We start from the raw sequence: 22,925 nt of genomic DNA on the forward strand, positions 1-22,925 counted from the left end.
AGCAATCAGGAAAATTATATGTATGTAATAACTATACAAATGTGAATAGTAAAAACAACAACAAAACAACTGAATTCATATTCTGTGAAATTATAATGATCACTTTGAGCCAAAAAGAAGAGCTATGAGTTGACTTCTCTCTCAACCTTCATTTCTTTGCAATGGGAACACATGACTGACACACTGTATATAATGTCTTTATATATATATATATATATATATATATATGAGACCTTTCTGAACCAATGGCTGGTTTTACTTTTTTATTTTTCCTTCTATTTTTATTCTTTATTTTAAAGAATAGCTCTCTGGGAGGGGATATGTGGNTATATATATATATATATATATCTGTATATGAGACCTTTCTGAACCAATGGCTGGTTTTACTTTTTTATTTTTCCTTCTATTTTTATTCTTTATTTTAAAGAATAGCTCTCTGGGAGGGGATATGTGGAAGAACATCTAGGGGAAATATAGGTGATACAGAAACAAAACTATCAATAAATATTGATTTTTTAAAGAGAGATTTACAGAAGGTGGAAGAGAGAGCAAAGTAATGGAGAATTAAAGTAAAGATATAGCTCAGTCATAAGAACAAACTGTGTCAATCTTACTGAGATTTACAAGAAAAATTAGGGACAACAAAAAAGGGATTTTTAAAGCTATTGAGGAAAAGAAAAGTTTAAAGAGGTTCATGGAGGATGGAAACACAGCAATCAACAAGTATTTATTAAAAACCTATTATATTATATGCAAGGCACTCCTACTAAGTGTAGGTGATATAAGTACAGAGAATGAAACAAGCCCTACATACAAGGAGCTTACATTCTAATGTAGAAGACAATAAACACAGAGTCTATATAATAAGAGCTAGTATATAGCACTTAGAGATTTGCAAAGTACTTTCCCTAGCCTACCTCATTTGAACCTCACAGCAACTCTGTGAATTAGATGAAGGGGTAGTTACCTCCACTTTTCAGAAAAGGAGACTGTAAGCTAAGAGATAAGTTCCTGCCCAAAGTCACGAAGCCAATAAGTGTCTAAGGCAAGATTCAAATTCAGGTCTTACTGAATTTCAAAAGTAACACTATCCACCATGCCACCTGGCTGCCTGAAATCAGCACAAATACATAGTATATATATAAATACACACACACACACACACACACACACACACACACACACACACACACACACTTATAGTAGTTCAATATAAGGTAATTCAGGAGAGAGGCTCCCAGCCTACATTTGGGGACAGGAAGAAAAAAGGAAAAGCTTCATAGAGAAAGAAAGAGGGATTCTGTAAGTCTTGGATGAGGGATTGTATTGCAGGCATGTCCTGTGAGTTTTGAAGTGGTTAGGTCCTAGAAGATCTGAGTTCAAATCTAGCATGAGACACTTAGTATCTATGTGATTCTGAACAAATCATTTCATTTCTGTTTGCCTCAGTTCCTTTATCTGTAAAATGGAAGTAATAATAATAATAATAATTAATAATAATAATAATATAATAATAACTTTTCAAGATTAATTGTGAGGATAAAATGAAATATTCCTACAGCCCCTAAACCTAAAAGCAATAAAAAATGCTAGTTAACAGAACTCTCAATAGTGGTGCCAGTAATAGTAGTAGTAGTACTAGTAGTAGTAGTAGTAGTAGTACTAGTAGTAGTACTAGTAGTGCTGGTGCTAGTAGTAATGATGATAGTAATTGTAATAGTAATATTGATAGTAGCAGTCATAGTGGTGGTGGTGGTGGTGGTGGTGATGATGATGTTAGAAGTAGAGCACTAGTATTCAAGTTGGTAAAGTAGATAGTGATGGTGGTGGCAGTGCCAGGGGCAGCAGCAGTAACCATAATAGTAATAGATAAGACAGCCAATACAAAGACAGACATAAAATATGGTTTATCCAATCAAGGGGTCTAGTTTGAATGGATCACAGAGTACAGGAGGAATAGCAATGTACAGTCCTCTTTGAAAGACAAGTTAGGGTCAAGTTGTGAAGGACAATTAAAGGAAAACTGAGGAGTTGATCTCTTATCCCAGAAAAAATAAGAACCCATGGAATTGATTGAGTGGGGGAGTGGCATAGTACAACTTCTGTGCAGAACAAAGGAGTCAGGAGACATTTGAGGTAGGGTTCCCAATTTGAAGATAATCACAATAATGTAGTTGAAAGTAGTGAGAGTCTGAACCAAATAGCTGTATGAGTGGTGACTACATTGGTTCATTAAGTTTTTCTTTTGAACCAGAAAGGCAGAATAAAATGGTCACTAGGGAACTGACTTTTAAGACAAATAGGGGCATAATAAGGAGCACCTAGTTCTCTGATGAACTGAAACAGACTGCACCAGACATGTGCTTAGCCAATGCTGGTTGACATTTTTTGTCAGAGGTTTTCAGTAAAGCTACAAAGGGCTTCTCTATCAATTTTTCAGATTAGGCAAAGCAATGATAAGTAATAATGAATGACAGTAAGAATTCACAAAATTTAGTCACAAGATAGAACCCTGAATCAAATCAAAATGAATCAAATTTAATAAAAATAAATGTAAACTTTCACTTGAAGGGTTTTTTTTTCACAAATATAAGATAGTAGAGGTAGGAACCCCTCTTTCAGTTCGTCTGAAAAGAATCCAGAGATTTAATTGGACTAACAATCAATACAAGTCAATAATGTGATGTGACAACCAAAAAAAGTTTCATTCTTTAAGCTGTATCATGAAAAGCATAATGTTCAGAATCAAAGACGTCATGATCCTGCTATGCTCTTTCCTCATCAGAGCACATCTAAAATATTATGTTCAGTTCTAGGTGATTGATAAAGTATTGTGTGATCTTGTAACTCTTTATGGTTGTTTTCTAGATGTTATAGAATTTATTGATGTCCTTCCTAAGATATACTTTTCTGCTTAGGGGCACAAGACGAAACAAGAAGCAAGGAGCAGTGAGGAGAAATTTATTAATAATTTGAGATGCCTAAGAAGTATGAACTGCCTCTTGATGGAGTTGCTTTCATCCCATTAGAGGTTTTCAAGCAAACACTGGGTGACCATTTATCATGTGTGTTGAGGAGATTCTTAAAAAAAATATGAATTGTACTAGATAACCTGGAAGTTCTATTCAATGTAGAGACCATAGATTTCTATAATTCTGAGTAATCTCTAAAAGTCTTCTAGCTCCAAACCCTGACACCCTGTTAATCAGCCAGTTCGTGGTACAGGATTCTGTGTGCATTCTTATTGTGATTTAATAATAATTTTAATTCTCAAAAACTTATGCCTTGATCACAAGCATCTTCTTATAGTTGAATTGATTAAACCTTGGGTCTCTTATGTAAAATTAAAGACATGAGAAATCTAAATACATTTTCATTGCCTTAAACATAGTAAATGATCAATGAATATGTGCTGTGAATGAATTGAATGAATGTTTACTGATGGGTATGAACACAGCAGAACAATATTAAGCAAAGTATATTATGAATTTCATAATGGAAGTGTGGTGAGGATTCTAATTGAGCAAAGCAATAGTACTAGTAGAAAAGTGAATAAACTAGAAGTGAGGAAATTTGGTGATGCAGTGTATAGAGTATAGAGGTCTACAGAAGGAAGACTTGAGTTCAAATACATACTGGATGTACGTCCCTGGGCAAATCACTTAATCCCATTTGCTTCAGTTTCTCATCTCAATAATGAATTGGAAAAGGAAATGAAAAACCATCCCAATGCCTTTGCAAAGAAAACCCCAAATGGAGTCATGAAGAGTCAAAGGCAACTGAACAATAACAACAGGGAACATGGGGCTTAGTCCTAACTCAGTCACTAATAATCTGAGTGAGTGGGAGTCTTTACCACTCTAGTTTCAAATTCTTCATCCTGAAAAGATGGCTATGGACATAATTATGTCTAAAAACCCTTATGGCTCTAGCTTTTTTTTGAATTTGTTAGTTTTTCCCATCTGGTCCTTAGTAATCAACATACACAGAGTCACAATATTTATCTCTGTATATTTTTCTAAAGAATGAGATTAAAAGGCAATAAACTTTTGCCCCAAAGCAATGTCAACAGGTGAGCAATTGTATTGTGTCGTAGGTGTTCAACAAAAACAATCTGCTTCCTCTACAGTCAGGTGCCATATTAAGACAGCTCTTTCAATGTTTTGTACCAAAATACTGTTCCCATTTTTCCAATATTTCGGGAGAGAAAGAGCAAACTTAAATAGAAAGGAAATCGAATTTGAAAAACAAATTTTAGATTTATAAAACCATTTAAATGGATTCCCTTTTAAAAATATTAATTCACAAATAATTAACAGAAAATTAATTGCATTATGCCTTACCTTAGAATTGTCTGTAGTAACGGTGCCGAAGTCTGAAGCCCATACTTAAAATCTACATTGTTTCTTTGTAGTTCTGGCAAAGAATGTAGGAAATTCCAAAAGTAGGGTTGATGATGAAGGTATTCTATTTTAGATATTAGGGCTTCGGTCTTATTAAGATCCACCTTAGAAGAAAAAGAAAGCATTGCAAAAGTTGCCTCTTTTAAGCTACTAAAAGGGAAAACAGAAAAAAAAAGCAACACACATTATTTGAATAAGAATTTGTCTGGTTTCTGATAATAACTACTGTAGTATCCCTTTCGAAATAGGTACAGTTAGTTTGCTATGCCTTTTATTGACAAGGTAATATTACTTCTTTGTTATCAGTATTGCCTTTTTAGATATTCACTCAGCTTCCCTTTAAAAGTACTTTCTTGATTTTCACCAGGAATAATAGTCGAGCTTACTAGTCTATAAAGACTACCAATCTTTTTCCTTTTTTTTTAAATCAGGATAACCTTTGCAATTCTTTAGTCCCATGACACCTTTTTTGTTCTCCTCAATCTTTCAAAGACCAAGGCAGTAACTCAGCAATCATATGTGCCAGTTCTTTTAATGATCTAAGATACAGTTCATCAGGGCATAGAAACTAAAATTTAAGCATAGGTAGATATTCTGTTCCTATCTCCCAACTCATCTAGGGTTTCAATTCCCTAATAGACAATATATTGCTCCCAGATTAAATATTAGCTGCCTTAAAAGAAAAATTCAAATCTAAATAGGAATTGAGCTATACCTAATCATCTCTATCATCTATTTCAATTATTAAATTCATCTCAACAGTGCATTTCACAAACTGATGTCTTCTTTTCCCAAAGATAGCTAAAACCAAGCAAAATACTTTCATTATTTATAGCTTTACTCTCCTGAATATATTCAATTTGAGTATTCCTGTCACTGTTCTTATAGTGCCAACAATGTTTTGGTATTCATCTACTATTACCTGGCTTTGCTTCTATTTTTATCTAAACTTTTTTTTCTGATCCAAGTTGTTTGATGAGTTTCCTCTACACTGACACTGGCCCTTTTAGGCAACCACTCCTTTATTCCTTACTGGAATTGTTTCTCATCATACCAGCAGGATTTCATCACTGAGTGCTTTCTATCCTCCCTGACCTTACTTCTCCATCTATTATTTCTGTGAATAGTTTGATACTTTCTCTTCCCAAATCTAGTGTTCAATTTAAACTTTCCTCTATCTCCTCTATCACAAATTCTCAGATGGATTGGCCCCTTCTGTTAAAGGTTCTCATCATTTTCACTTTAACAATCAATTCTTCTGTATTGGTCAGAATCCAATACAGAACAGCAGTTCACATAATTAATTTGAAAAATGAAATTATCATTAGATTAAATCAAGAAAGTATTATCTGATATGTTGTTGCCAGAGAGTTCAACTGATGTCTGGATAACTGAAGTCTCACATTTCTACTATGTTATGACTGTGCCAAGATTTAACTTAGTTCCTGAAGTCCTCATTGATTTTATTTCTGTAAAAGAAGATTTTCATTCTCCTATGATAACATTGTCTCTATTGATCTTCATCCAAACACTCTCCTCCATGTTTCCCTCAAATGGTGCTTGAATTTCTTCCAGTTAGCGTAACATTTAAAATAAAATGTTTACTCTAACAACTCTGGAAAGCATTTTGGAACTGTGCCCTTAAGATGGAAGGAAAGAAAGAAAAAAGTCTGTATTGAGCATACAGTATGTGCCAGGCACTGTGCTAAACATTTTATAAATATTATCTACCATCGTCCCTCACAGCAATCCAGGCAGGTAGGTGCTATTATTATGCATATATATGTATATATATATATATATATTTGAGGAAACTGAGTCAAACAGATGTTAAGCGACTTTCCCAGAGATATATACCTCAGAACTAAGTGCCTGAAGCAAGATTAGAATTCAGATCTTCAAGGCTCCAGGACAAGTGTTCTATTCACTGTGCCACCAACTCTCTCTAAGCAGTGATTAAAGTGATTCTAGTTAAATGACTAAATAATGCCATTTGACCCAGAGTTCCTGTTGGTACACAAGGAGATCAAAAACAGAAATTGTCCATATATACTAAAATATTTGTAGAAACAATTTTGAGGAACAAAGAATTAGGTTTGTTTTTGTTTACTTTTTAGTCAATTTTTAATGAGAATCTACAAATAAGTATATTCAAGGAAGACAAATTTCTACATCAGTCATGTTGCACTCCTTCCCCTACCCATCAACCCACTCCACAAAAATCTCTCAGCACCTTGAGTGTATTATACCTTTTACAAGGAAATGCATGATATGCTTTATCATTAGTCCTCTGGAATCATGGTTAGTCACTGTTATAATCAATGTTCCTAAATCTTCTGATGTTATTTGTTTTGATAAAATTGTTCTAATTGTATAAATTTTTCTAGTTCTGCTTACTTCCATCTTTATCAATTTACAAAAGTCTACCCAAGTTTCCCTGAAATAACTCCCATCATTGTTTCTTAGAACACAGTAACTTTCTCTCACATGCATATAGCAAAACTCGTTCAGCCCTTCCCCAATTAGTTTCCAATTTTGTCTCCAGAGAAAAAGGTGCTATACATATTATTGTGCATATGAATCTTTTTCCTTTTCCTTTGACCGATAGGGGTATAGAATTTGTAAGAGTGATTCTCAGTCAGAGAATGTAATCATTTGATAACTTTGGGGGCATAATTCTAAAGCACTTTCCAGTATGGCTGCAACAGTTCACAGTTCCACCAGTAGTTCATTAATATACCTATTTTTTCAGAGATCCAGTAGCAATTGTTGTTGCTATTCTAAGAGGAATAACATAAATTCTCAGAGTTATTTTAATTTAATTAAATTTCTAATTGCTAGGGACTTAAAGTATTTTTACCTAGATGTAGAAATTTCTTCTTCTGAAAACTGCCTGTTCAAATCATTTGATCATTTGTTAATTTGGGAAGTGCTCTTCCTTCTTAAAATTTGAATTGGTTGTCTATATCTCTTAGAAATAAAATTTTTATCAGAGAGCCTTGATGCAGGGTTATTTCTAATTTTCCTACCTTTCTTCTAGTCTTAATTGTATTAGATTTGTTTGTATTAAAAAAAACCTTTCATTTCATGCAATCAGAATTGCCCATTTTCCCCTCACATGATTATCTCCTTTTCTGGTAATTAATTCTTCCGCTATCCATAGATCTGATAGGTAATGTATTCCTTATTCCTCTAATATGTTTAGGATGTTTCAATTTATGTCTAAATCATGGAACTATTTGGAGCTTATCTGAGTATATAGTGTAAGATGCTGGCCTATACCAAATCTCTGCCAGATTCCTTTCCAGTTTTCTCAATAGTTTTTGTCAAATAGTAAGTTTTCTCCCCAATACTTGCAATATTTGGCTTTATCAAACAGTAGGCTACTATGTCTATTTGCTTCTGTATACAGTATAGCTAATGTGTTTTTCTGATCAACCTCTTTATTTCTTAGACAGCACCAAATTGTCCGTAGTACAGTTTGTGATCCCGTATTGCTAGGTCCAATTTCTTTTCATTTTTTCATTCTTTTCTTTGCAATTCCTGATCTTTTGTTCATCTAGATTAATTTGTTAGTGATTATTCTAACAATATAAGGTAATAATTTAATAGTTTGATTAGTGTAGCACTGAAAAGGTAAATTAATTTAGATAATATTGAACTTTTTATCATATTACTCAGCCTGCTCATGCAGAAGTAATATTTCTCCAATTATTTATATAACTTTATTTGCTTGGAGTTTTTGGTAGTTGTGTTCATATAATTCCTCTAAATATCTTAACAGATAAATTCCCAAAGACTTATTGTAAATGATATTTTTCTTTCTTTTTCTTCTTCATGGAGTTTGTTGGTAATATGTAGAAATTCTGTATCTTTGTTTTATATTTGGTAAGCTCACTAAAGTTGTTCAGTGTTTTATTTAGATTTTTTTAGGTGGTTCTCTAAGTTTTTGTAAGCAAATTATCATATTTCCTGAAAATGATAATTTCATTTATTCTTCATCTATACTTCATTCTATAATTACATGTTCTTGTCTTATTGCTATAGCTAGTATTTCCAACACTATATTGGAGAGTAATGGTGATAATGGATATCCATGCTAATCTTATTAGAAAGGTCTCTAGTTTGTTCCTATTGCAAATAATGCTGACTCGGTTTTATAAAGCTATTTCTTAAAACATTAAGGAATGATCCATTTATTCCTATACTTTCTAGTAATTTTGACAGGAATGGGCATTGTATCTTGTCAAAAACTTTTGGGGGGTATCAGTTGTATTTATGATTTTGTTGATATGATTATGATTTTGCTGTTCTAATTATTAATATAATCAATTTTATTGATACCTATCTTGACATTGAACCAGCCCTAAATTCTAAGTGTAAATTCAACCTAATTTTAGCATATCATCTTTGTGCAATGTTGTAGTTTCTTTGCCAGTGTTTTACATTAAATTTTTGCTTAAATATTCATTGAAGATACTGGTCTGCAGTTTTCTTTCTGTTATGTCTCACTCCAGTTTAACTATTAAGACTATATTAGTATAATAAAAGGAATTTTGTAGGGCAGTTTCTTTTCCTTTGTTTTCAAGTTTTATCTAAATTAATTGTTCCTTAAAAGTTTAATAAAATGATCTCTTATATCCATCTGATCCCGCCCTTTTTTTTCCTTTGAAAATTTACTTATGGTGTATGTAACTTCTTTTTCTTTTGAGTCTGGGTTATTTAAGTATTTCTTGTATTGGATTGGGCATCTTAATAGATATAAATTCAATTTCATCTTAATAGATATAAATTAAATTTCATTTAGATTTTCTGAGGAGTATGCCTATATCCTAACAATGTGGCTATGTTGTCTTGTTATTATCATCATAATTAAATTAGCATTTGTTTTTATGATTTCTTCTTTGAAAAACCTGTTCTTTAGAATTGTTATTTGGTCAAAAATTAAATTTAATAATATTTCATTGCTCCTTTCTAAATATACTTTTTGTTGCATTATAGTTCTAAAGATGAATTTATTTTTGTTTTTCTGCATTTGTTTGTGAGGCCTCTACTTTAAAATGTGGTCAAATTTTGTAAATATTTTATGCACAGTTGAAATGTAGGTATGTTCCTTTCTATTACCTCATTAATTTTCAGAAATTTATCATCTTATTTTTCTAAATTATATTCAGTCATTCTTTTAGTTGTTTAGATTCATCTAGATCAGAGAGAGATAAATTGAAATCCCAGATAATTTCAGTTTTAATATCTAGTTTTCTCCATAACTCAAGAAGCTTTTCATTTAAGTATTTAGATGCCATGTAATTTGTTGCAACATGTTTATTATTGATATCATTTCATTGTCTATGATACCCTTCAACAAAATGTAGGTTCCCTATTTCTCTCTTTTAATTAAATGTATTTTTGTTGTCTCTTTGTCTGAGATTGTGATTGCTATCCTTATCTTCTTTATTTCAAATGAAACAATAAATTTTGCTCTCTTAATTTTGTATGCATCTGCCTATTTCAAGTGTGTTTCTTATCACCAATATTATGTTATGGTTTGCTTTCTATTTCATTTTGCTATATCTTCCATTTTATGGGGGAAGTCATCCCATTAACATTCATAGTCATAATTAATTGTGTGTTTCCCTCTATCCTCTTTTCTCATACATTTCTTTCTCTTTGTTTCTTTCCTCTTCTTTTTAAAAAAGAATGTTAAGAAAATAAAAGTGAGCTCATCACAAGTTCTTACCTTTTTTCTTTTATTTTAAGCATCTCTTCAACATCTACCCTTTTTGGTTAGAGTTTACTTGATTTAAAACTAATTTCTCCTTTATTCTACCATCTATACTGTGTTTGCATCTAACTGGCCAATACTAACAGGAGTTTTCACCATTCACATCAATGTTTTCAACTTGAGACACTGACATGGCAGTACATTATAAATAGTGAGGTTTTGCCATTCAATTGTCAGGAAAGCATTACTTTATAGATTCTGAGAATTTAGCATTCAAGTTCTTAAAGACAATACCATCTTCCAGCCAGCTACTTTCAACTGCTATTCAAGTCATTATATCTTTTCTGTTACTTTAATCACAATGCTATGATGATGAGCCAGCATGAATAAGTAAATGAATGAAAAAAGAAAGTAATAAATGCTTACTATTTTCCAGATATTGTTCATAGCACCGGAGATTTAAAAAAAGAGAGCAAAATAGTATCTACCTTCAAAGTTCTTATATTCTAAAAAGAAAAAAAAGTATACAAAATGAAGTAGTGGTTGAGGAGGGGAATTTTGACTAAGGAAATCATAGGATTGTTGAGTAGAATCACGGGACACAGTATTTTTCATAAATGATGGAGTTGACTTAATTACAGTACTCATGACTAAAGATAGAGATGGGGAAAGGTAAGCATATGACATGAAAATTGCATGAAAGTAATGTGGCAATCAGAAACCAAGGATCCTAGGATGAAAGCTAGATTTTCAGTAGGTCAGAGATGGAGAATAGATTGAGAAAGTATGACATAAAAATGTCTGCAGAATATGGATTTAGAGATACAAAGTCTTGGACCTTCCTGGTGCCAGAAATATGTGAAAACAATAGTTTTGGGAATGGGTGATGAGAAAGAGGTTCATATATTAGATATAGTGACGGAATTGGAATTAGGAAGACTTAATGACATTCCACGTAAGACACTTACTATTTGTGTGACATTGAGCAAAACATTTAACCTCTCTTAACCTCAAATTCATTATCTATAAAATTAGGATAATAATAGCACCAACCTCAAAGGGTGATTATGAGGATAAAATGAAATAAAGTACGTAAAGTGTTTTACAAATTTTAAACTCTATATAAATACTACCTCTTCTCCTCCTTGAATAATTCTTCTTCAATTTAACTTGCATACCATTTTTTTGCCTTGGCATAATGTCACCTTATTGAATTCTGGCTTATAGTTGGTAGGGTCATAGGAAAATAGGGCTCTTGTGTAGAACTTTTAAATATAGGATGAAACATAATAAAATTTAAGAACCTGGATATAACAAAGAGGTGATATTCTTATTATAGTTTAACTTTCTCCTGATGACCATTTCAGAATGTGAATTATTAGAATATGCTGAAGATGTAACTTTTGGTTGATGTGGTGCAAATATAGCTAGTATGGAAGGGACATAAAGAAACTCTTGACTGTGTTTCTGATGCCAGCTTGTTTTTTGGCTGTGTGCCTTTTTCTCACAAAGAGAAAATGAAGCATTGTAGCTGTATCTCCTCCAGACAGTAATAAGGCTGCCTATCCATTAAACTAATTAGCAAATCAAAGACCAAAGCAAGTGGTTTTCTTGGTATGCACATGAATTACTGCGATATGCTGAAGATGAAGAGGAAGGGTAGCAGTGTTATTGCTCTCCAAAGAAACCAACATCTTTACTGCAATTGCTATCAGATTCTTCTGCCTCGCAGCACTATTAAAATACCTATGTTTCTATTATCAAACAAAATGGAGCAGGAAGAGGTGCTCTAGTCAACTTACATCCCCATCTGCTAGGTCTCTTTCACTCTGTGAAATATGAAAACACTCTCTCTCTCAGTGTCTGTCTGTCTGTCTGTCTCTCTCTCTCTCTCATCTTCCCCTTTAAGAATTCATGCTCAGTTATATAGGGAATGGCTTATTCTAAAGTCTGAAAAGTCATCATTATCAGAAAAGCAAATGAGCTATAAGGAAAGCACTGGACTGAAAGGCAATGGAATTGCTTTGTAGTCCTGGCTCTAACTTTTTTCTTTCTAAGTCTCATTTTCCTGATCTTCAAAATGAAAGGGTTAGGCTAGAAAATTTGTAAAGTCTCTTACAGCTCCAACATTAAATGATTGATTAAAGAAGTAATCTCTGATGACACTTCTACTGATATGAGCCTGGGACACAGTTTCCTCTAAACTCTTCCTAATGTTTGACTTTGAATAGAATTCTAGACATAAGCAACATTAAAAATTATATCTTTGGGGGGCAGCTGGGTAGCTCAGTGGTTTGAGAGCCAGGCCTAGAGACGGGAGGTCCTAGGTTCAAATCTGGCCTCAGACACTTCCCAGCTGTGTGACCCTGGGCAAGTCACTTGACCCCCATTGCCTACCCTTACCACTCTTCCACCAAGGAACTAATACACAGAAGTTAAGGGTTTAAAAACATAAAAAAAAATTATATCTTTGGGCAGCTGGGTAGCTCAGTGGAGTGAGAGTCAGGCCTAGAGACAGGAGGTCCTAGGTTCAAACCCGGCCTCAGCCACTTCCCAGTTGTGTGACCCTGGGCAAGTCACTTGACCCCCATTGCCCACCCTTACCACTCTTCCACCTATGAGACAATACACTGAAGTTAAGGGTTAAAAAATTATATCTTTAAAATTATGATTAAAAAGCTACAGAGTATCTGTATGATATTCTAGTTTTGTCCTGAAATCTCTTCTGTGAAAATATCTCAAAGTCTGAATAATTCTCTTGTCCAGAGTTGACTGAGTAAAATAATACTAGGGTAAAGGAATGCATAAAATATATTCCCAATCACTAACCTGGTGTGCTTCATTAGATAAGACCCTACCATCACTTAGTAACATAATAGCTTTCCTATTATAAAATGATCTTTCATTGATGGTATAAAAATGATAGGATATATAAAAAGGGAATAATAAATATTAAAATTCATGAATTAATATTTGTAATGTGTTGGCATTAACTTGTGTTCTATAATCAAAAGGTAAAACATCTGTGAAAGATTTAGAGTGATGCAATTTCCCAACCACACAATTTATTTTTTAGGTCCTACAGCAATTACAGAAATAAAAATTCAACTCACTCTTTATCACTCAAGCCCAGGATGATTGGTTTCATAGGCAAGTGACAAAATAAAAGTTAATAAACATTGCCAGAAAAGCCCAATTACATCAGCATTATAAACTTGTTCTAGAGAAGGAATACAACCAAAATGAGCTCTCAGAAGAAAGCTCATGACTCCCTAACTTGTCAGATCATATAAGCAAACCAATTTAGTTCTGAAAGTGTTCACCAAAGGCTGAAAATGTCCATTAATTATACTATGACCTCTATCTTATTTCTATCATTCTTTCAATAAACTTTTGTTAAATATATATTGTGATAGGTACTATACTAAGCACTAAAGATACAAAGAAAAAAATAACATTCTCTCTTTTTGAGGAGTATTCTGTCTTATGAAGAAAACATGAAACCACTATGTAAGAACAATTTATATAAAGAATAAATTGGAGATAATGAACAGAAGCAAGGCAGTAGAACCAAGGTAGATCCAGTAAGGCTTCCTGAAAAAGGTGGGATTTTAGCTGGGACTTAAAAAACAAGGAAGCTGAGGCAAAAATGAGGAAGAAGAGAATTCCAAAAGGGTAGGACAGACAGTGAAAATGCTGGAGTCAGGAGATGAAGGAACAGCAAGGAAACCAGTGTCACTGGATTGAAGATTATTGGAGGTATGAATTGTAAATAGCCTTAAAATTTTTTCTTTTGTTGGGAACAGGTGTAGTTTATAAAGAGCTTTGAATGAGAAACAGAAATTTTTATATTTGATCCTGGATGTGATAGTGAGCTATGGAGTTTCTTGAGTAAAAGAATGCTATGATAATATCTGTACTTTAGAAAGATTACTTTGATAGATGAGTGGATAGGAGAGTTGAGAGACAGAAACAAATAGAAGATTTTTAGCATTCTTGCTGCTGTAATTCAAGACAATTACCATTTCCCCCAAAGGGCACTTATTGACTCTCTCCATTGTCTGAGTAACCAATTCCTATCTCTATTTCTGGTTGCTGACAATATTAGTACCAGAATGTCCAAGGGTACATTTTCTACTACCAATCTCAATCATTTCCTTCCCTCTTCTTGTTTCCACTTGTCTGCTTTCATAGCTCCTTTGCCTTTTGTTACTTCTTCCAAATTTTGTCATTAATAAAAAAAATGACTGACCTATAAGAGAATAGCTTCTTTTAGCAAATTAAGCAACTATACCTCGTTAGTCATTGGCCTAGGGCTTTTCTTAGTCATGCTCATTTATTGCTGTGTGCTGAAGATTTATTTCTTCATAATCAACATTTTAGTATGCTTTTTTATACTTTTAACATTTTGATTTCTTGATGGAATCAGTCTATTCCAAAAACAATCCAAAAACCTAAAGAGTCCAGAAACTTGGTTTCCAAATGGCTATGGTTTATTATATGTGCTTGGTACTTTATGTTTTCTCTTAAATTGATAAAAAATATATATATAGTTCATGTTTGCTTAAGATACTCCTAGTTACTAAACCTGTTCCTTTAGGGTAAGCTCTAAAACTGACTAGAAATATAATAGTTCTATTATCCTCAGGTAATGTCTATGAAATTATTTTTCATTGATGGTCCAAAAAGTCAGATAGAACAAGTCATCAAAAGTCGATATAATTACTATTTTTAGAAGATTTTGTTTGTCATGCACTTTAGAAAAAATCATCTTGAACTAAAGTTTAGCAGTTCCCGTTGAAGAGTAAAGTCACAGCCTCAGATCCTAGCATTAAATTCTGGAAGAATCTAAAAACTCTGAGGATCTAAGCTTTCAGATCTTTCCAGGTAGCTGACCAGGGATAGAGCCAGCAAGGGAACTAGAATGCCAAGAGCAAGTCTTTAATTGGATTAAGTAGACCCAAACTAGAATCTAGGACCTAGAAAATCTAGGAAAACAGTAATTATACAATGTTCTCAATAAGACTACTTAAGACCCATTAAAAATTTATAGTGGTGATGCAAGCTGCCCTAGAGATCCTTAGAAAATACAGCATTTAATACCCAGAGAAAGCAATAGCTGGATCTCAGAGGATATAAGCCAGGAACAAACAAAGCCTTTGTAGTCCCTGCAAAAATTCATCTCAAAAAAATATGAGAAGAATGAGTAAAAAAAAACAACAACAACAAAAGAAATTATAAAGAACTATTATGGTATCAGGGATATTTAAAACACAAATTCAGAATAGGATAAAAACTTCAACATATCTACAAGCAAAGCCTTAAAACAAAAGACAGCTTGGCCACAAGGTCATCTAGCATGCCTAGGGAAAATAAATCAAAAGTTGTTGTTTTTTTAAGTTAAATGATGTTATAAATGAAATGAGAGTGGTAGTTAGGTGGCTCAGTGATTAGAGAGACCAGCCTAGAGAGTATAAGAGAATAAAAGTGTATCATATTACATATAATATCATATTATATTAGCATAAGAGATAAAAATCCTTACTTAAAAGAAATTTTTGAAAATCAGAATGGGCTAAATGGAATTTAATGACTCCATGAGATATCAGGGCTTTTTAAAATTAAAAATATTGAAAAAAAGAATAAAAAGTAAGTTATTTCTTATCAAAAATGATTAACCTGGAAACATATAATTCAAGAATCTCTGGACTACCAAATATGACCAAATGTTCTGTAAAAGGTTTTGGATATATTTCCAGAAATTATTGAAGAAAACTCCCCAGGCATAAGGGAATAGGGTAAAGAGATAATAGGAGGAAACTACTATAAATAAGAAAAAAAGTGTCCAACATTCAGCATTTACAGGCTAGCAAGTCTGAATGTTACTAAGAAGAGAACAAATTGTGGATTATCTATTATCTTGATTTGAGTTCAAGTCTAACTCAAGAGTGTGACTGTAAAGACTATCAGCTCTTTTCAGTTAAATGCTTTCATACCACGGTAGATCTGTGATCTCAGTGATGGAGCTACTCTTGTGAATAACATAGATAACAGCTCGTTCATACTTGCCTCCCCAATTAAAGTTTTCTCTATGTCTTCATAGAAATCTATCACAGGCTGCTCAGTTCCTTTAGATTCCATGACACTGTGACTACCATTAAAGCATTAGAGCTGCAACCAACCAATAAATGATGCATTTATTAAACATCTATTTTGTAACAGACACCATGCTGTGGAATCAAATAATACATATACCCATACACATGCACAGACATATTGGAAAAGGAAATGGCAAATCAATCCATTATCTTTGCCAAGAAAACCCCATATGGGGTCACAAAGAATAAAATGTAACTAAAAACAACTGAACGACAACATATATTCCATTCAACTCTATTTCCTTGATTCATCATCTATAAAAGGAGATGAAGAAGGAAACGGCAAAATACTCCCCTATCTTTGCCAAGAAAACACCAAAAGGAATCACAAAGAGGCAAACACACTAAGACAGCTCTTATGGGGAAAACCAGGAGAGATAACTTAAATATTATATGTAGGTTCAGAAGGGTGAGTAGGAGACAGGATTGGACAACAGGTAGGGACTTAACAAGTTAGGGAAACGGGGTTTAGCTGTTAGGGAAAATGACTGTTGACAGGAGCTCCACCTAGATAAGTGATAAACTCAGAGTATAATAAATACACACACTATGGGAACTTTAAGGTATGAAGAAAACAAACAGGGAAACAGTTTAATTGCAATTTGAGAGGATAGGAGAGGGGGTGAGGTGAAACTATGTCTAACTGCCCAGGATTAGAGTCAAAAGGGTAAGTTCCTTAGCCAACCTGGCTTCAGCCAGGTGACAGCTTAGCTAAGGACCTGAGGGCTTGGATTTGGGTTCTCACAACTGATCCAAAGATGTCTTCAGGATACCAGGAACCAAGTCCTCCACAGCCAATGATCCAAAAGTAACCAGGCAGGGAGAGATGTCTGCAACCTGTCCACCAAAACACAGACCTCTTCCCTACTTGGAGTTGACTTGTAGGATATCTTCAGCCTTTACAACCTTCATCACTCTCCAAGATACCAGGTCATATAGGGACTGCTGATTGTGCTTCTGCTCCAAAACCCTCTCCAAACAGCAATGTCTGTTGCTTAGCTCTCTCCTCCCTACCCCCTACATTCTATTCAGAATGTCCATGACTTCCAGCACAGGCTTCCCCTAATATGCTTGTAAAAATCTGCCTTTACACTTTTAAAGCCTATACCTATTACACAACTGAACAATCAGCTCAGGTAGAATGAGAAGAGAAGCTGCTAGTTTTGAAAAATATCATCAAATATTTCTGATTAAGGTCTGATATCCCAGATATATAAGGAATTTATAATTTATATATATATATGTGTGTGTGTGTGTGTGTGTGTGTTTGTGTGTGTGTGTGTGTGTGTGTAAAACAGATATAGAATACATTCCTCCTCAAATATAAAGGGTTAAAATGCATGAATAGGTCATTTATTTTTCTTTTACTTTTTCTTTAAATATTATTTTATTTCTTTTTTGAGGCTATACGGCATCTGTCTTTCTTGGTCAAGTTGGAAGTAGAGCTTCCAGTTCACAGAAGCTTTGACCTGCTATTTTTCCCACCTGAGCTAGTTTACTCTTCTTAGGTAGCTTGGTGGCCCCCTTCTCCTTGGGGCTCTCCATCTTTGTGGCAGACAATACAGACATATGATTGGCTTTAGCCCTACTGCATTTAGAATTCCTAAACTCAAGCCAGACATCAGTCTCAGCCTCCTCAGTGGCAGGAATTATAGGAATATGCCACCATGTACAGTGAGCAGTTTTTAAAAGAAACATTTTTATCATTATCCACATGAAAGAATCCTCCAAATCACTGATAATAAAAGAAAAAAGTTAATGCACTTTTAGATTTCATTTCATACCAATAGGATTGGCAAATATGACCAAAGATAAAAATGATAACAGTTAAAGGCTTTCTGGAAAGGCAAGTATACCAATCACCTATTGGTAGAGACATTCTGGGGTGGGATGGAGAGTGGGATTATAATACAAAAGTCAATAAACATACTCATTGACCCAAAGATATGGTTGGGGGTAGGGGCATATGCCTCATGGTAAAGGGGAAAGTCTAATAATTACAAAAAAAATTGTATAGCAACACTACTTGTTCTCACACATAACTGAAAGCAAAGTGGGATGTCCACCTATTAAGGAATGAATTAACAAAGCCTACTACATAATGGAATATAAAAAATGACAAATATGAAGAATTCAGAGAAACTTGGGAAATTGGATATGAACTAACATAGAATTGGATTAGCAGGATAAGGAGTGCAATCAAAACAATAATGTAAGCAATGCATCACTGAGAGACATCAGAATTCTGATCAATATAGAAGCTAATCTTGATGCCAGAGTGACATTAAAATAGGATTTCCCTTCTTGGCATAAAGTCAGTGGACTATTGCTGTCAAATGAGGCATGCTTGTCAGGCATGGTTAGTGTATTCGTTTGTTTAGTTCTGGTCTTTTATTATAAGTGATAGTTTTATTGAGGATAAAAAGGCTAACACAATGTTATAAGAAAGAAAATGCATCAATAAGTTACTAATTTGAAAAATAAAATTTTCCCTTCATTTTTGACCTTGAAGCTTCAGTGTTTAAATAATTACCTACATGTTTTTTCTATTCCTCTTGCTTATAAGGATATCAAAACAGTGTAATTTTTTTTTGGAATGGGGACCTGAAATTATAAATTCATTGCTTGTAGAGGTATATTTCAAAGAAGAGCAACTGGCCATACCTTATGGCCAGAACAACTTAAACAAAATTTTAATTTAAAGAATTAAATAAAATATATCTTGAAATTCCATAGATGATTCATTGACCTAATCAAGTTTTCTCCTCAAATCTAGTTTCATAGGTAGCATGATGTTGTAGAAATGTCCCTGGACTTGGAGTTAAGAAATTTGGGTTCTAACATAGTACTAATACTATATGATCACAGATAAATGCTATAACCTTTAAATCCTTCCTTCTCACATCTCTAAATTTGGGGGAAAGAGTTGTTAATTGAAATTTGGGAAATGCCATTTAAAAGTATATATATTTTTTCTATGGACACATGGGAACTATCAAACTACATTTCCCGTGGTCCAACGGGTTTCCGGTTCTGGTTCTTTGGGTGTGGGGATGTCTGCGTCACCACGCAGAGGACAGTTTAAATGGGAGGAGAATCTGAAAGGAAGCCTCTGAGCTAGCAGGCACGGGAAGGTACAAAAGGTAAAATGGCAGAGGCAGTTTTGAATTCTTACAAGCGCGTGGTCTAATGACTTTATCCCTATCAGCATGGCTTTAATTAAAATACTAATTTTTATTATTATATCACTATTATTTTTAATCATAAAAGAGTTAATAATAATTGTTATTAATAATAATCTCAAAGTTATGAAGAATATATGTTTACATCTTAAAGTACCATGTAAATATATCATTAATTTCATTCTAAAATCCATATCATAAAAAAGTAAAATTCACACCAAAAAAATAAATTACATTATTCCTCGAATTAATCTCAAAATTTATAGTCACATACTTACCATTGAGAAAGCAGAACTGTGAGAACCTAAAAAATAAAAGCATATATAAAATGTTATTTTGTTTTATAAAAAAAACAGAATGTATTGAGTATATATATATATGTATATATATACATATATCATGTATCTAAAACTATTGCTAAGCATTTACAGAAATTATATAGGAAATATGTCAGCTTTTGCTCCTGTGAGGAGTTACTAATCTCATTGAGCAGCTTATGATTTAGTACAAGATTATCACTGAGAGAAAATTTCAGATGAATTGCTAAAAATACTATTGTGTATATATAAAATAATATGAAAAAAATTAAAGTTTATTGTTCACAAAAAAAGGATGTATATGAAGAATTCAGAGAAATATAAGACTTATATGAACTTAAATTGAATGCAATAAACAGAATCACAAAGTATAATACATACAAATGACTATAACAATTTAAATGAAAAGACCACTAAAAGGGATTCTAATTCTTTGTATTTCTAAAGCCACTAAAACTGATGGTTATAAGAAACAGTTAATGAAATATACCTCCCTCCTCACAGTAGAGTGGAAAGAGGACTGTTAGCACAGAGAGTTGCATATGCAATCACTATATGTATATTTTTGCTTAGCTATTTTTATGCATTACAAGGGGGAGCCCATTTGGAGGGGAAGAGAGAACAGTTTCCAGAAATGACTGAGGTATAAGGACAAAAATCATTGATAATTTTTTTAATGAGAATGTCACCTTTTTAAAGTTAATAACAATGTGACTATAAAAGTGTTAAAAAAAAACACTGAGGATTATAGATTTGGAACTAAAAGAGACCTCATAAGCCAAAAACCCATCTTTCTTTTCATAGATAAAAAAATGTTAGCAAAGGTAAATAATTTGCCCAAGATCCAACAGGTGATAAATAGCAGTGAGAATTTAAGCCCAGTTCTTACAGCTCCAATTCAAGCACTCTTTCTATGTTCCCATGATGGCTCAGTAGAAAAATCATCCAAAAATTTCTGGAGAATGTCACAGATTATTTTATGAGGAATGGTAGATTTGAAGGGGGGAAGGATTCAGGGAAAAAATGATTAGGGAGAGAGAACAGTAAGTGTAATGAAGAGGAAGAAATTACTTTCCATTCTTGATTAGCTTTAAATCCTATATGCCCAACTGGAAGTTGTGTGGGTTAACAGTATAAAGTGGGACAGAAATGGGAATTTTATCATAGAAAATTTTAGTTTTTATCTTTTAAGTAGCAATTTAACATAAAATTGGGAAGTAAACTTTATAAAAAGAGAATGACCCTTAATGGGGTCTAATACAGTAAATCCATTACATAGGAAATTAAATTATTACAGATTTTCTTCCATATACTTTGAGACATTATTAGATGGACCTCATGGAAATATTAGGCTGTCCTGAGAACTCAGTTATTGATAGACTATTTCCTTTTCCATCAATAACACATAATGTCTTTTTTGGCAAGTAGTTCTTTCTTCTTTTTCCTTCAAGACATAGTTTTCTTACAAATATTTTCTGAAAATTGCATTTCTATATAAAATGATCATTAGTTTGGGATTCTGATGGAATGGTGAAAGCAGGGAAACCTGGTATTGATTAAGCTAAGGGTTTAAAAGTTCATGTGGGCCACTTGTCAGCTGTGTGACTTTGGACAAATCACTTAATCTTCCTAGGCCTCCATTACTTTATCTCTTCCAGCTGTAGAATTTTAGGATTTTGTGCATTTATGATCTCAAAACTCAGACATAATAGTTCTGATAATAATAAATTCATACTTATTTAATATTATTTTAAACTCATCCTTTTGTTACAACTCTCTGAGATAATAGAGAAAATGTTATGCCTATTTTATACATGAAAAAATGGAGACTGAGAGAAGTTGTGACTTTCTTGAGGTCACACAGATGGACATGAGCTTGAACTGGAGTAGAAATCTAAATAGCCAAGAATATTTATTCTCCCTTTAGAATCCAGGGGCCAGTAAGACTCAGCTTCTGTACTGTCTTCCATAGAGAGCCTTTCCTGATTGCCTAAGTTTCCCTTTCCTTCTTCCTCAAAATGATGATGATGATGATGATGATAATTAATAATAATAATAAATATATGTTTACATGGTTTTTTGCTCACCATCACCAGGGCAAGAAATTTTTTCTCATTTTATTTTTTAAACCCTTACCTTCTGTCTTAGAATTAATACTGTGCATTGGTTCCAAGGCAAAAGGGCAATAAAAACTGGGAAACCGTGATTAAGTGACTTGTCCAGGGTCCCACAGCTAAGAAGTGTTTGAGGCCAGATCTGAATCCAAAAACTACTATCTCTAGGCCTGGCTCTCCATCCACTGAGCACCCAACTTCCCCCTTTCTCATTTTATATATATATATATATATATATAACATCTCCCCCCAAAATGGTAGCCTTAGAGGGTAAAGAAATATAGCTTGTTGGGTTGTGTAAACAGAAACAAGACTTTCAATCTGTATTCAATTTTGATTCCTTCCCAAAGAGAGCCATTATTAACTTAAACCTCAGTTCCTACTTAGGCATTCTGATAAGATTTACTGGAGACACCTCCTCCCACCAAGATAGGCTGCTGAAATGAACTTTAGGAAAACACGTGAACCCCATCAAACTTGATGTTGGGCAACACCAAGGTTAACAAGTTACAGCCCAAGGCTAAGAATTTTGTTGTTCAATCATTTCAGCTGTGTCTGCCTCTTAGCAACCTCATTTGGAGTTTTTTTGGCATGGGGGCATGGCATGGCTCCAGTTCTTTTTATAGATGAGAAAATTTAAGTAATTGGGGTTAAGTGACTTGCCCAGGATCACACAGCTAGTTCTTGTCTGAAGTCAGATTTTAATTCAGGAAGATGTCTTCCTGACTTCAAGCCAATCATCCTATCCACTGTGCCACCTAACTGATCCTAAGGTTAAGACATTCTTTCCCTAAGTCATCTAATATCTTGTCCCTATTACTCAACATCCCAAATAAGAAAATTGAGTGGGCAAATGCATCAATCCATAGGCTCCTTTCGCCTCCTGTGGATAACCCTATATATATATATATATATATATATATATATATATATATATATGTCTGAGATTACAGGATTTCCAGTTTGGATCACCAGACCCTGAAGTTGTCTCACTGACATCTAAGAAGATAGTCATTTGTGTTAAAAAAA

At 33.5% G+C, this 22,925-nt stretch overlaps 1 protein-coding gene across 1 annotated transcript in view; it reads right to left on the reverse strand.

Annotated features, from left to right (window-relative positions):
• Positions 1-22,925, reverse strand: part of ABCA13 (ATP binding cassette subfamily A member 13) — a 474,630-nt gene that overhangs the window by 416,767 nt on the left and 34,938 nt on the right. Inside the window, 2 exon segments of the mRNA XM_044676455.1 lie at positions 4,344-4,507; positions 19,744-19,769. Of these exon segments, the coding sequence (XP_044532390.1) occupies positions 4,344-4,507; positions 19,744-19,769 (190 nt within the window).

This window comes from Gracilinanus agilis, chromosome 1, assembly GCF_016433145.1.
Source record: "Gracilinanus agilis isolate LMUSP501 chromosome 1, AgileGrace, whole genome shotgun sequence".
Classification (NCBI taxonomy): Eukaryota; Metazoa; Chordata; class Mammalia; order Didelphimorphia; family Didelphidae; genus Gracilinanus; species Gracilinanus agilis.